The following is a 16,485-nucleotide window of genomic DNA, read 5'->3' as shown; positions in this document are numbered from 1 at the left end:
ACAATCATTGCAGAATCAATGGTTAACTGATTAATCATTATGGGTGACTTAAATTATCTGAACATTGACTGCATAGCAGAGAAAATTTGTGATTTATCCCCTTTCTTTGAAATGGACTGGATGTGGGGGCTATAGTATGATGCTAGTTGAATAAGATAGACTGAAGAGGCTATAAAGGATAGGTGTTAGTTCTGAAGCACAAGGTTTTAACACAATAGGTGGGATACCATCAGAATAAAAAGCCTTGTGTTCAGGTTATCATGGATTCTTCAAATTTTTTTCTGGCAGAAGACTGGATGTGAAGATCATGGATTGAGCAGTACTTGATAAGGTGGAACACAATTTGACTTGGTCATGCAGGAATTGAATGAGAAGAGTTGTGCCAGTAAATCTGCCATGTCTTTTGGTGAGGTAAATATGGTACAATCTGAATGTTAGAGTTTTATTTATTTATTCTTATGGCAAAAGCAGCTACAGGTCAATGTCCACACCAGAAAGTCAATGAAATTGGCACCCAGAGCAGTCATTCACATTATGAGTAATTGTCTGGGCCACAGAGGAACGGTCACAATAAGGGTGGTCTGACAGTCTCCATTTATGCAGTAAGTAGCCACATCTGCTCTGGTTAGTTCTGATCCTGTTGACAGATAACCAAATCTTACCATCAGATGTTGATGGTAAGGCAGCTGAAGAGAGTTCGTCCATGGACCAGAAAGGGTGTCTTGATTTTAGGGGAAGGCTAGGTGGATTTACAAGAGTCTGGTGCAAGGGCAGGAGGGGGTTGCTCACCCCTTGAGGGTACATGGCAGGAATTTGATGATGATGATCAAGGCTTGTCTTCCCCATATATTTGGTGGAACAATGTTAGATAGGACAGGCAGCCAGGGAAGAGGGGGTTTCTCAGTGTCCCACTAATTGTGCATATGGTAGAGTTTAGCTGGGTGTAAGTGTGAGCACTTCTTTCCCAGACAGGGGTACAGTATTCTGCTGCAGAGAATGCGGGGGCTAGTGCAGATGACCTTAACATATCAGCACCACAACCCCAGGTTGTTCCAGCAAGCCATGAAATGATATTATTTCTCATTTTAATTTTGTCCAGGCTCACTCCAAGGTATTTCAGGTGAGGTTCATGTTCAACCATTTTGCCACAGAAAGAGGTTGAGGTTTCGATTCGCCTCTGCATTGTTCACGTGGAATGCTGTGGATACAGTTTTTGTTGGATTTGGCTTCAGGTACCACTACTTGAAGTACCAAGATGTTCAGGTTTGTGTTCAAGGTTGTTTCCAGGTTGACAAAGGAGGTAGATTGGTGTAGGATTGCGAGATCATCGACGTGTATATATTTGCTTGAGCTGGTATGTGGTAAGTCAGACATGCAGATGTTAAAGAGTAAAGGGGATAACACAGAGCCCTGTGGAAGACCACTGTGGAGGAATCTGGGCTTGCTCTTTTTTTTTCCCCACCAATATTGACCCAGATCCTTCAGTTGCAGAGAATGGATTCAAAACGCTGGAAAGTTGTTTTGCACCTTATGATATTGCTTAGCTTTAGGAGGAGGCCCCTGATTCAGACTGTGTCATAAGTTGATGTTAGGTCAATGAAAGTGACTCTGGAAGCCTGCTTCAATCTGTATTGCCAGGACCTGGTCACAGCAACTTCTTCCCAGCCTGAAGCTAGCTTGTGCAATCAGGAGTGCTCTTTTGATGAGTGGTGAAATTCTTTTAAATTTCACCACTCATCAAAATTCGTTCAAAGTTTTTCAAATTCGTTCAAATTCTTTTAAATTTCACCACTCATCAGGAGAATTCATTCAAAGAGCTTAAAGGTGGAGCAAAGCAAGGAGATAGATCATAGATTTCTGACATTATTTGGATCTTTTCCTGGTTTGGACACAGCAATTATTTTGGCTTCCTGCCATAGTTTAGGTAGTTTTCCATTTGTTTGAGAAAAGGGAGGCAAGCCATGTTTGACCTCATTGGCCGAGATGTTTTAGAAACTTGGGGAAGATACCATATACCATCCACTCCTGCAACCTTACCATTCTTGGTGAGTTATAAGAGCTCTTAGCAAAAGTTGGGTCTTCAGATTTTTTTATATTTGGCTAAAAGTTTCTCGGTATCCCTACTCCAGCATGGGATGTAAGGTTTTCTGTAGCCACTATTCCTAGAGGCTTTGGCTGCAGTTTTGATTAGTTTGACAAATCTGGGACAGCAATTAGGGGTGAATGATATTGCTGTAATAATTTGCTTAATTTGGATCTGCAAAGGTTTCATCTAGCGATTGGTGTTCTACTGATGATTGGGATTGATGTGCCTGTCTCTATCAGTGTAGGACAATGCTGGCTGTTAGGGGATCTGTTGAGGATGGTTCTGGTTGTTGGCAGAAGGTGGTCTTCAGAGTCTTTAGAGACTATGCACAGACTGGGGGTGTAGATTCTGTTCCATCTGGCTGAGTGAAGAGTGCCTTCTTGCTTGGCATCATAGATCAAATACAGGTTATATGTATCCATCCAGTTAACTAGATTATCACCTTCTTGGTTGTTAAAGGAATAGCCCCACATGGTGTGATGAGAGCTGAAGTCACCAACATAGATAGCAGGGTGAAGTGGCAGCTGGTCCATCTGGTCAGACCAGGATTGCAATGGTGGTTTGTAGACATTGTAGATGGTGGTATTTTGAATTTTAATACCTATGGAGTATTCTGCTTTAGGCACACGTTGGGTTATGTCCTTGAGACCGGGTCAGATGTAAGTTGCCAGGCCATGCTTTTGATGGTGGTTATAAGACACAAGAATTAGACCTGGGATCTTTAGTCTATTGAGGACTGTGTCAGGCAGGTGGGTTTCCTGGGAGAGCCAGGATGTCAATTGTTTTATCTTTGGCTATTTTTCCAATGATTTCGGCTTTGGATTCCAATAGTCCTATGTTTAAGGAACAAATCTTGAGAGGGTGTTCTTTAGGGGACTGTAACTTATTTTTTGAAGCTTTCCTCCTCCCAAAGAAGAAACACGATCCTTGGGCGATGATCGAGCTGACATGGAGTTTCTTTGAGCTGTGTGTTTATCATCGTTGCTGCAAGTGGTCCAGGAGGTTTACAGTGAAACATGGGTAGACAAAAGTTGCACCCAATGGCCTTGGCAAGGGACTACAAGGCTCAACTGCCATTTGAACAGAATGCCACTTTGCAGAATCTGGCCCTTTCAAAATTTAATTTGGATCTGTTGAACATTCTTTTGCAGCTTTGGTGGCACTTGCTCTGTGACAGAAGCAGAGCAAGCATCTAGCGTTTTGGTCTTCAGCCACTCATGGTATGCTAGGTTTTTTCTCCTGACTGCGTTGGCACACTTTTTTGAGATCCAAGTCTTGGATAGTAGCTGGAGATTGCAAGTGGATAAGGGATGAAAGCCTGCATTCTTGTCAGAATGATTTCTGCTATTCAATCTAAGGCAAGTGTTTAGATCTGGACAACTGAAGCAGTAGTCACAGAGATCATCTTTGTCATCCTTGTAGTGCCAAAGGACACTAGACTGGGAACTGTTGGGTGAAAATTGTTCCATAGCAAAGGAGACTCTTATGAAGGTGTGGTGTTAGTTACCAAGAGAACTGACATCCACAGTATATTCAGAAGGGGAGCTTGTTAAGAAGTGAGTATGTTCGCAGACAGAAGTCAAGTATTCTAGTAGGGAGATTGATAACCCATGATAATTCATTCCTAATAACAAATATCTCAGCATCCCTGCTTCCCTGGTCAGTAAAACTGGAGAAGAGATGGCAGTTTCAGTTGTGGATATTGAAATCCCAAAAAGAAGGATGACCTCACTATTAGGGTATTTCAACTGCAGAAAATCAAACTTTTGAGAGATATCAGTGAAGAGGTCAGAGTGGTTACTGGAATTTGGGAAGCAATAAAAACAGAAGATAAAAGTGACAGTTTGATAAAAAATGTGTATGTGTGTATGTAGTTTGGTCAGTTGAGGTTATCAGCTGGGGTTCTGTAAGTAATAATAATTGCTAACATTTGTTTTTTTCATTGCAGTTTTGTTTGTTCAGTTTTTTTTTTTTTTTGGTAGGATTTTGGTAATTTTTTATGATTTTTTAAAACTGTTTTTATGGGAGAAATTTTATTATGATCTGCAGTAAAGTCTTGTTCTTTTGAATTGTAATCTGTTGTAAAGGAAGAGATAATAAGGAATAGGGACATGCAACAGAGTTGACAGACTTGCAAAAACATATTACCCAAACAGATGGAATGCAGTCTCCTGTCTACAAGTGGCTTTGACAGTTCCTCTGCAGCCATCATACTTGGTCTCCCTTCAATCATGAATTGGCAAAGTAAGTGACACTAGGATTTGGCGCTAGCTGATCGGGAAGCCTCCAGATCATTACTAAATAGTTCAGTAACATGCACTAACCAGCAGCAGCTGGCCCAAAGAACCTGCTGTATGCTCAGCAGTGTGGGTGGTTAAGCATATTACAAGACATACTTTATAATCACAAGCAAACACAAAAAAATCAAATGTAATGTGTGTGTCTCACATAGGTGTTTGTATTTCAGTTGATTTCTCTTTCATCTGCATTTCTATTTGAGATATTCTTGTTTCAGTAAATAGAGCAAAATTCATCATATTATTTTCATTAAATACAGAATATAATGATTCTAAAAAACACATACCTTGCAGGAGGAAGAGAAGCTAAGTTTTTGTGTTCATGTTTTGGATGGAGTACAACAGCATCATATGGATTTTCTCTTCTATAATAAATAAGTCAAATAAAATATGAGGTTTTTTTTTTTAATATAATGAACTTTTGGAACTTGTAATTATAACATTTTAATGCATAAATCAAATATGCAATAGATTTTTTTAATATATTGGTCAATTCTAATTTTCAACTATTCACTTCCTGTAGAAGTATTTGAATAGATCCTGGCAGATCAATATGAATATCAGTTCAACATTGCAAAATGTAGTTTAATACTGAAATTTGAATATGCCAAACTCACACATTTACTCATCTACAGTTATTCTCAAAGCAAATTTTTCTTCTGCACTTGATCTATTTTATGAATGCAGAAATTAATTTGAAAATAGGAAGCACTTTCCCATAAACACAACAAGGTTAGGTTTCCCATCAGCATAGACCAGCGGTCGGCAACCAGTGGCCCGTGGGCCACATGCAGCCCAAACATGCCATGCATTTTTGGTGGCTCATAAAAGGTTGACCATACTTAAATGACATGTGGCCTGTATGCTGAATTTTTTAAATAATACATTTTATAATATGAATAATAAATTAAATAATAAAAAAATAATAAATTAGCCCAGTGGAGTCTAGAGGGGATAATGCTGGGTATAAAAACAATGGCATTTTTATGCTTTATACTAATCCCGGGAGTATCTGGAATAAATGAGAGAAATTGGTGGCACTGATAGCATCAGCCTGGCCAAAGAGTAGTGGGATCACTGAGATGTGGTTGACAGAAGAGGATATAATAATAGGAATAGAAGTAGCAGGGTACAGCATTTTTCGGCAGGATAAGAAGGAAAAGCGTGGTGGTGGAGTATTGCTTATGATAAGTGACGACTTATGTCCTCTAAGAGTGAAGGCTTTGGAAGGCAGTAACACTAATGATTTTGAAAGCATATGGTGTAAGGTAGAGATGGGCAAGACAGGATATTTAGTGGGGTGTTGCTACAAACCAAGGAGCACAGAGGGTGGGAACCAGGAGATGTTTAGACAGTTGAGCATGGCAAGTGCAAGAAGAATGATTGTTATGGGAGATTTTAACTACAGCAGTATAAATTGGGGAGAGGAAGATGCATGTAGCAATAAGGGAATGGAATTTCTAGAATTCTTGAGGGACAAATGTCTTAGGCAACATGTAATAGAGGAAACAAGAGGTTCAAGAGTTATGGATTTGGTCATAGCATCAGAAGAGTTGATAATAACTGAGATGACATATCTCTCACCAGTTGGAGAGAGTGACCATGTGGTTTTGACATGGAAGAATAGACATGCAGGAGTATCAAAGAGACGGGAACGTATATGGTAAGTGACGTATATGGTGAACGTATATGGTAAGTATTATAAGGCAGGTGATTATAATAGTTTTAGACGTCAACTTGGGGAAGTTTCATGGAGGAAGGAATTAGAAGGCTGGGATATCATTAGTGCTTGGGAAATTGTGAAGGAATATTTGTTAGCAGCAATAGTAAGCTGTATTCCACGAGTGAAGAAGAGGACACAATTTGGAGTAAAGTGTCAGCTCGTTAAAACTAATGAAGAAGAGACGGAAGAAAAAGAAAGTTTTCAACGCATAGAAATGCGTTTCGTTGTCACAGGTCAGAATTAGCAGTTCTTATTAAACAGGAACTGCATGTGAAAAAGAGGCTATGAAAGAGATATAAGGAGACAGGTGAAGAGGATGCATGAAGAATATAAGACACAGGCCAGGAGAGTGACTAGTATGATAAGAAAGGTGAAACTGGAATATGAGAAGGGATCGGCCCTAAGATCCACAGAAAATCGTAGGGAATTTTTTAGCTATGTGGCCAGTAGGAGGAGAAATGATAGTGGAAGAATGACATTGTGGAATAAAAATGGGAATATAGTGACTAATGCAGAAGGCATAGTGGAATTGTTTAATGAACACTTTATTGGAGTATTTCATCCTGGAGGAGTAAATATATATATATATATATATATTTAAAAAAAAAAAAAAAAACTATGTGATCTTACATATAAATTTCAACCAATTGGTATGGAATAGTTTACAATAGAAGCTCTACTCTATACTATAAAATGATAAGCTGAAATTGGAAACGGATGTGACGTTGGCTTGAAAAGGATGTAGGCTGTAATGTTTTTGTGTAACATTTTTATGTAACGTTTTTGTCAAGTTATTTGAAACGTTTTCAAACTCAGGGGCTACCCTGAGTGTCAAGCCTTCAAAATTCGAGTCATCGGAATTCAAGGAGAACCGGCTGTACCAGTCCGGAACACAGGGGGTTGGGTGCCGTAGGCACCAGGGGCGGCATCAAAAAGTTTCGAGACCAGCTCTGTTTACGAGAAATTACTTTATTTATCTACGTTTACACACTATCACCTTCAAAATAGTCCCCTTGCATATCAATACAATACAATATCAATACAGTGCTCCTAGCGTTCTTGCCACTTCTGGAATGTGTCCTGCGATTCACGCTGGATCTCTGCAATGGTGTCAAAACTTGCAGACTTCACCCTCTTCCCGAAGATAAAGATCCAGCCTTTGAGCTGGATCTTTATCTTCGGGAAGAGGGTGAAGTCTGCAAGAGCCAAATGTGGAGAGTAGGGTGGGTGCAGAAGTGAGATCGTGTTGTTTCTGGCTAGAAACTCACGTGTGAGGAGAGCTCGGTGACAGGGTGCACTGTCGTCGTGGAGCATCCAGTTTGTCGTGCGCCACAGATCTGGTCGCTTTCGCCGAATGTCCTCCCTCAGATGCCTTAAAATCTGGCAGTAGAACTCGCTACTAATGGTCTGGCCCCTGAGGACGAATTCTCGATGCACAATGCCACGAATGTCGAAAACGACGATGAGCATGTGCTTGTCGAGCTGTGGACCTGCCTCGCCTTTTTCGGTCGTGGAGATGATGGGCTCTTCCACTGTGAAGACTGTTGCTTCATCTCAGGGTCTTACCCGCACACCCAACTTTCATCACTGGTAATGATCCTCGAATTTCAGGTTTTTTCAAACATGAATTTCAAGTTTGCTCTTTGTTCTAACTTGCTGTCCATGATGAAATCACAGATGTGATAACGTAGGTGGTCAGAATAGCATCAGTTGCACAGCTCCCGATGTACACAGGATGATGTCTTTTGGCACACTGACTTATGAAGTTAGGTGCTCCCTGTGACTATGCATGCAGCCTTGTGCTGCCATCTGTTGGTGTGTTACAAACCTAGTCTCGAAACTTTTTGATACCACCTCGCATATAAACATGTTGCTCTCCAGCCCAATTTAATTTTGTAACCTAATAGATAATAATAGGACTCTAGCTTTGATGTAGTACAGGTGTTTTTTTTCTCACCAGAGGTCAGGCCAATACTTGTTGTAACAGGTCGAAACGTAGAGTGTTCATTTTGGTTTATATTAAACTAAAGTTTTGCTCTAAAACGGTACTTGTCTCCATAATTTTTCATAATGTATTCTATTAATTCATTCTTGAATCTTAAATTCAAGTACACCTTTGTTAACCTTATACGCGCTGCGCTCTCAGCACCTTAACTAACTTTATGCTACTTTACTCTTACTTTCATCTGCTTGACATATATCTCACTATTAACCCTATTTCTTGTTCCCACTGCTAACAAACAGACCTTAAGTTATCAGCCTATCTATGATATGCAGGTTACCAATTCTCATACTAATCAATCTGAAAAATTTATTTTTTTTATGACTGCACCATTCTAATTGAACTAATGTAGTTTGAGAATTAAAGTAAGGAATAGAGGCAAGATCTTGGTTAATACACATATTTTCCTATAGCAAGTCGTAGCGACTCTCAATCTAAAGTACACGCAGGTTCGCTAGTTTTTTTTGTATTTTTTTTTAGAGTAGTGCATTGGCAAATAGATCAGACAAGGTAGCTAAACAAACAAAACATTTATTTAAACCTAGAAAGAATGTACAATATACACATCAAAGAGGAAATGATATCTCTCTCTCACAGCCTATCAAAATATAATAGGGACAACATACAACTGACTAAATTACATACAACTTACTGAATCCATTCACAATGTTAACTAATCTAAATTAAACATGTAGCTATTCCCTAAGTTATATCTTAGCTTAATTTCTTCCATTATATGTACAAATTTACAATCAATCTACCCTTTGTAACCAAAGGTCATTACTTAACACTTTTCTAACAAATATCTGTAAGCACACTCATTATATATAATAATTCAAGTATCACCTTTACAAAGCATTAACAAAATTTGTGCCTACTTACAATAGCCCTTTACATACACATTTCGGTCAATTGCACAATACCTCAGTCCGTCTTCACCATGGGTTATGATCGTTGCTTGGACGATGTAGCAGTTCTCGTCCTGGGAATTGCTGGACAAGGTTGCTGCGATTCTTCCATTGGTAACTGGAAAGGAACTGCTGAAGTCTCAATTTATGACTGCAGATAGTAGCACTCTCCTAGCACATCTATACATTCAAACAAGCGCTCCGGGATAGGGAAACATTTGGAATCTAAAAATCAAGACCGTTGCTGGTTCGTCTCAGACCTCTTTTATATCGTCACTAATCCTTTGTTACTATGATATAGTTTCCAGGATAACCTGCCAGCATGATGATGTCACTTCAGTTCTCTCCATTCGTGGGCGCATATTTTATGTTCGCAAGACCTTGCAAACTTTTGTATTTGCTTAGTCATTGTTCTAATCTGGGTTAATCCCCTCTTTTCCATTTACACTTCAATGGGAATTAAATTATGCATTTTTACAGAAAAATTATTACATTTATTCCTTACAACACAATTTCTATTTTATATAAGTTTGGAAACAGCTGTAATTTATCGTGAGAGATTTTACACCAGCCTTGCCATATAAAATAATCCATAATTTATATTGATGCAAAGTGTCCACTGAAGTCAATATAACCTTCGGATATTATAGAAATAATACGGATAAGAAGTGTATATTTTTTACACATTTTATCCAAGTAGCCATTTGGTTGGTTAAATCAAAGTCAGCCAAGATACTCTATTTTGTCAGATGGACGATGAGCCTCATCTTCAAAAAGAAGTTTGCTGATGTATTGCCAAAACTGTTTTCTTAGGCTTCCTCTATATGAGGGGTAAAATTCAAGCCACACCTCCCACAGTTGGTGGGAAACACTGGATATACTTCACTAGGCTAATGGTTGGTAGATCATGTTAGGGTCAGATGTTGAAAGTTTATTTTTCACTCGGTTAGACTATAATAAATTTAGTTTAATCCTTTATCCAAGTGTGAGCAAACAAAGTTTGCGGCTGAGAGTATTTTCAGGACTGGGGCAAGGTAGTACAACACCAGGCAACTCGTTGCAAAGGTGGAGCAAGATAACAATCACTCCTATCTCAGTATCTCCCATAATGCAAAACACATCTCCTTGCAGATATGTATAATGTTATGCATTAAGGGAAGAGCCACTACCCAGACTAGTTTCGACCTTTATTGAGGTCTCTACAGTGGGAGCCAGGCCCAGAGTTGGAGATACCAGGCAGAAGCATTAGCAAGGTCATCTCTACCTATTGGAGTGCCAAACAGTCTAACCAAGTGAAAAATAAACTTTCAACATCTTTCTCTAAATCCAGAGTAATTTAATAAAAAGGTGGCACATCTTTTTGGCAACTCCTATAGATAGAGATGACCTTGCTTATGCTTCTGCTTGGTATCTCCAACTCTGGGCCTGGTCCCACTGAAGAGACCTCAATAAAGGTCCAAACTAGTCTGGGTAGTGGCCCTTCCCTTAATGCATAACATTATACATATCCGCAAGGAGATGTGTTTTGCATTATGGGAGATACTGAGATAGGAGTGATGTCATCTTGCTCCACCTTTGCAACGAGTTGCTGGTGTTGTACAACCTTACCCCAGTCCTGAAGATACTTTCAGACACAAACTTTGTTTGCTCACACTTAAATGAAAGATTAAACTAAATTTATTACATGTTAGGGTCAATCACCAAATATGTGGATTTTTTTTTTGCTGATTATGAAAGAAATAAGAAATACAGAAAATTGGACTATAAAAGAAATCAACAGAGCATATCAAAAAGAATTTTATTCTTTCTTTTGAGATTATACAGTTATCAGCAATCAATATAAACAATTATGGAGACACACTACTGTATTAGAACTTAATCAGACCAATTAATATATCGAGTGGTTGTTAAAGTATTGGAAAAGTTAGTTAAAGGTAAAATCCAACGAGGTGGACAAAGATGCAATATTCTATAATGGGCAGCATGGCTTTGAAAATGATAGATCCTGTCTTAGTCATTTATAAAGCTGTATTACTGCCCATTATTCTATGGTGTGTCAGCCACCGCAACCCTAAACAACAATGCTATTAGCTTCATATCCATTGCTATTTCATCAAAAATTGACAGCAGAATTAGATAAAGGAAATGGCTATATCATGATATTGCTGGACTTTGCAAAGGCATATGCAAATTACCACATAGAAAACTATTACGAAAGTTGAAACAAATGGGAAAGGATATGAAAATAGTAGCATGGATTGGGGGGGGGGGCTGACAGACACCAAAGAAGATAGAAAGATTTTAATTACTAAAAGGTTTTTTATAAGATTGATGCAGGGGAAATATTTCAGCTGTGTGATAGTGATAGAAGAACAAGAGTGAGTGAAATGCATTGCCTGATTAAGTTGTGAGTTCTTCGTCTGTAAATGAATTCCAGAAGAGATATGATAGATATCTCTTTGAGATTATATTGTTTTCGTGTGTATAGGCTTAAATGCTGTGAGGACATCATGTTGGAGGCTTAATGGATTTTTTACAACACTCAAAAAGAATTAAATTAGAATTTAATACTTCCTATATTTCATCCTAGTCACTAGGACATCTACGGGGATTACAAAAACAATTAATGTAACATGCACACACAACTCTTACAATACTAAGCCCAACCACGTGGGCGACACTAAAGTCCTATCTAGGTGGAGCGCCCTCTAAGGGCGGTAGTAGGTGGCCTGGAATGTAAGGTGGGACCTCTGGTGATGAGTGTTTCCCAAATCTTCGGAAGCTTAATGCAACCGTATTTATTAAGATTTGGTTGGTTTCTGAGAGCTGCTGCTGCTGCTTCTAAGAAAAGTCTCTCTTTCTTGAATTTGCTATGGTGGAGCATGGTGGTTTTCTTCCATGATACTCTGTGGGTGGTGTCCAAAACATGGTCAGCCAAGCCTGAATGGCCATAGTTGTGTTTACAGATGTAACACTTGTGTTCCTCCAGGCGGATGGATGCTGATCTGCCTGTCTGTCCAAAGTATGCCAGCTTACAGGAACAGGGTACTTTGTAAACTCCAGGCAGCGAGAGAGGAGGGAGCTGATCTTTCGTAGAACGGATAAGGGTAGCAAGTTTGCAGTAGGGCTTATATGTTGTGTGTAGGTTGTACTTTTTTAGTATCTTGGCTATTTTTTCAGATGTGCCACAGATGTAGGGTATGGTGATGGCATTTTTAAAATCTTGTTGACAAGAAGGACGGGGAATGGGGGAGGAACTGATTATTTTTTTGATACTGTGTTCGCTGTAGCCATTGGAGAGGAAAGTGTTGTGTATGTGGTTAAGCTCGGTAGTAAGGGTGGTTCCACTGGAACAAAGATTGTGGGCTCTCTTGGTAAGAATTTTGATGATGCTATATTGTTGTGAGGGGTGGTGGTGGGAGAGTTTGTGAATGTATCTGCCTGTGTGTGTGGGTTTTCTGTATACAGTGAAGCCAAGTGTATCATTAGGCAGGTGTGTGACTAAGGTGTCTAGGAAAGGTAAACAATTATTCTTTTCCTTTTCCATAGTAAACTGGATTCTTGGATGTAGGCTATTGAGATGACTGAGGAAGGAGTCTAGCGTGTCTGGGCCATGAGGCCAAATAGAGAACACATCATCTACATATCTTAGCCAGATAGAAGGTTTGAGTGGGACTGAGTCTATGGCTCATTTTTCGAAATCTTCCATATAGAAATTGGCAAGGGGGGGGGGGTGAGAGGGGGGGGGAACCCACGAAGGTCTGCTCTACCTGCTTGTAGATTTTGTTCTTCCAAGAGAAATACCCTAATGGCAAAGGAAAAGAGATCTAAGATGTCAGAGGGAAAAAAGTTTTCTAATAGAGATAAGGTGTCAGTTAAGGGAATATTGGTAAACAAAGAGGAGATATCAAAGCTTACCAATATGTCTGCATTATTCAAGGTTAAATTTTCTCTGAGAGCTTTAAAGTGGATCGAGTTTTTTATATAGGAAGTGGACTTTCCAGTGAGGGGGGGTCAGAGAGTTGGCCAGTTGTTTAGACAGTCTGTAGCAAGGTGCATTGGTGGCATCTATTATAGACCTCATGGCCCAGACACGTTAGACTCCTTCCTCAGTCATCTCAATAGCCTACATCCAAGAATCCAGTTTACTATGGAAAAGGAAAAGAACAATTGTTTACCCTTCCTAGACACCTTAGTCACACACCTGCCTAATGATAATGGCTTCACTGTATACAGAAAACCCACACACACAGGCAGATACATTCACAAACTCTCCCACCACCACCCCTCACAACAATATGGCATCATCAAAACTCTTACCAAGGGAGCCCACAATCTTTGTTCCAGTGGAACCGCCCTTACTACTGAGCTTAACCACATACACAACACTTTCCTCTCCAATGGCTACAGCGAACACAGTATCAAAAAAATAATCAGTTCCTCCCCCATTCCCCTTCCTTCTCGTCAACAAGATTTTAAAAGTGCCATCACCATACCCTACATCCGTGGCACATCTGAAAAAATAGCCAAGATACTAAAAAAGTACAACTTACACACAGCATATAAGCCCTACCGCAAACTTGCTACCCTTATCCATTCTACGAAAGATCAGCTCCCTCCTCTCTCGCTGCCTGGAGTTTACAAAGTACCCTGTTCCTGTAAGCTGGCGTACTTTGGACAGACAGGCAGATCAGCATCCATCCGCCTGGAGGAACACGCCTTACATCTGTAAACACAACTATGGCCATTCAGGCTTGGCTGACCATGTTTTGGACACCACCCACAGAGTATCATGGAAGAAAACCACTCCACCACAGCAAATTCAAGAAAGAGAGACTTTTCTTAGAAGCAGCAGCAGCTCTCAGAAATCAACCAAATCTTAATAAATACGGTTGCATTAAGCTTCCGAAGATTTGGGAAACACTCATCACCAGAGGTCCCACCTTACATTCCAGGCCATCTACTACCGCCCTTAGAGGGCGCTCCACCTAGATAGGACTTTAGTGTCACCCATGTGGTTGGACTAAGTATTGTAAGATTTGTGTGTGCATGTTACATTAATTGTTTTTGTAATCCCCGTAGATGTCCTAGTGACTAGGACGAAATATAGGAAGTATTAAATTCTATTTTAATTCTTTTTGAGTGTTGTAAAAAATCCATTAAGCCTCCAACATGATTATATTGTTTTGATAGTTTGGGTTTCCCACGATAAGTCTACCAACTCCATGGAGATACCCGTAATAATAATAATAATAATAATAATAATAAAGAACAGTATATGGTGGATTGAAATCTAGGAGAATGAGGGTTACTAGTTGATATATAGTTGATAAAGCTCATGTAGACATCCTGCAGGATGATTTAAATAAATTAGCATTGTGGGCAAAAGATAACAATTATCAATTTAATGTTGTAATACATAAGGGAATTCACTTTGGGTTGAAAAGGTTGCAAACAGCGTATCATACTGATAGTACTGAAATGAAGGAAACTGAAGATGCTAGGGACTAGGAGATAATGGTGGACAGAGAGTTGAAGTTCAGAAGGCATAACTGCAGAAGTTGGTAAAAGATCTCAAATAATTATTTTGATGTTGAAAAATATGCTAACAATAAAGATATGGAAGTTATTATCCCGTTTTATAGGACTATGATTTGGCCTCATCTAGACCACTGTTCACAGATTTGGTCACCTAGAATTTTTGGGGACTAAGGTGGCAGAGAAGATTCAGATACGAGTAACTAAGTTGGTCGTCTGTAGAATGCTTGCAATGAGAATAGATTAAAGGCATGTGGGTTACAAAGTTTAACTGATAAGTGGAAAAGGAGGGACATGATAGAAACTTTTAAGATATTAAAGGGGCTTTATAAAAACTGATGGAAAGGAAATTTTTCAATATATGACAAATAGAAAACTATAGTTCATCCAGAGAAGTTGCGTAACAGTGTGGTTAGGTTAGTAGGGCAGTGCAGAATCGATTTTTTGCATGGAGAGTGGTGAATGAGTAGAATGGATTGCAGAATAAGTTGTGAATGCCATCACAGTGAATGAGTTTAAGAGGAGGGCAGATAGGTTCTGTGTGTATAACAGTTAGTTTGGATCTCCCACGATGAGTCTCTGGACTCCAAGGAGAAACTATACAATAATAATAATAACTACATCACTAGTAACTAGTTTCTTATAAGTGCTGTTATTTTAAATTTCTATTTGTTGTCTGAGAAGAAAAGGAATTTAATGGATTATGACACAGTAACTGTCAGACAACACAGAGAAATTTAAAATTATTATTATATATTATTATTATGGGTAACTCGAAGGAGTCCTTAGACTAATCAAGGGAGGCCCTAAACATCATGTCAAGAACTATCAAACATTTGCACAGTATCTATCATATTTTGTTTTGAACTCATTTTTTGAATCCAAAGCAGACTCTGACAACCTATTCCACTGATTCACTACTCTCCAAGCAAAAAACTAGTTCTAACAGTCTTTCTAACTACACTGTTACTCCATGTTTAAATGGATTGCCACTAGTTCTACCACAAACACACCTGTTATGAAAAATTTTCTCAGAATTAATCTTGTAAAAATCCCTCAGTATTTTGGATGTCTTAATCATATCACCCCTTTTCCATCTATTAACCAGTTTCTGTAACCCACAAATCTTCAACCTGTTCTCATAAGGTTCATTCTATAGACCTGCTACCATCTTAGTCACTTGCCTCTGGATCCTCTCACACCTGCTCCTCATCACCAAGAAACCAAAGTGCTCAGTAGTCAAGATCATCATCATTATTATTATTATTGTTCCGGGCAACTCCAAGTCCAAGGAGTCGACAGACTCATCGAGGGAGGCCCTAACATGTCAAGAACAACTATGCAACATTCACACAGTATCTATAATACCTTGCCTTGAACTCATTCACGGTCGTAGCACCCACAACAGACTCTGGAAGCTTATTCCACTCATTCACTACTCTCCAAGTAAAAAACCTAGCTCTAACACCCTTGTCAACCACGCTCTTGCCCAGCTTCCATTCATGGCCCCTAGTCCTCCCACCACCAGTCATAGATCGGTTCTTATCAAGGCTCGATAGAGGAACAATAACCTACTTGTCTCTGCTTGTGAAAGTATTCTTCGGTAACCAAGTGATCTGATGAGCTCCTTTAGCCACTTTTGCTATGTGCCCACTAAACTTTAAATTCCTATTCATTAGCACTCCCAAGTCCATGCTTCATCAATTTCTAGGAGTACAGTTCCACCAATGTGGTATACTGCGGCTAATATTTTCACCTCAAAATGCATAAATTTAGACTTTTCCACATTAAAGTGACATCCCCTCTCCTTTCCTATTCTGCCAAGTTATCCAAAATCATCATGTAAAAATTTGACCTCATCTGTATTAACTATTAACTGCTATTACCCAGAACAGTCCAAGAACAGAACCCTGCAGCACATCACTAGTGAC

At 39.3% G+C, this 16,485-nt stretch overlaps 1 protein-coding gene across 1 annotated transcript in view; it reads right to left on the bottom strand.

Annotated features, from left to right (window-relative positions):
• Positions 1 to 16,485, bottom strand: part of Hmbs (porphobilinogen deaminase-like protein l(3)02640) — a 231,703-nt gene that overhangs the window by 113,252 nt on the left and 101,966 nt on the right. The window contains exon 5 of the mRNA XM_090412648.1: positions 4,671 to 4,748. Within this exon, the coding sequence (XP_090268774.1) occupies positions 4,671 to 4,748 (78 nt within the window). The remainder of the gene's footprint in view (positions 1 to 4,670; positions 4,749 to 16,485) is intronic.

The sequence above is a fragment of the Typopeltis vanoorti genome, chromosome 23 (assembly GCF_054136105.1).
Source record: "Typopeltis vanoorti isolate ZY-2024b chromosome 23, IOZ_Tvanoo_1.0, whole genome shotgun sequence".
Classification (NCBI taxonomy): Eukaryota; Metazoa; Arthropoda; class Arachnida; order Uropygi; family Thelyphonidae; genus Typopeltis; species Typopeltis vanoorti.
The sequence above is the reverse complement of the archived record's forward strand: the minus strand, read 5'-3'. Positions and strand labels throughout refer to the sequence as shown.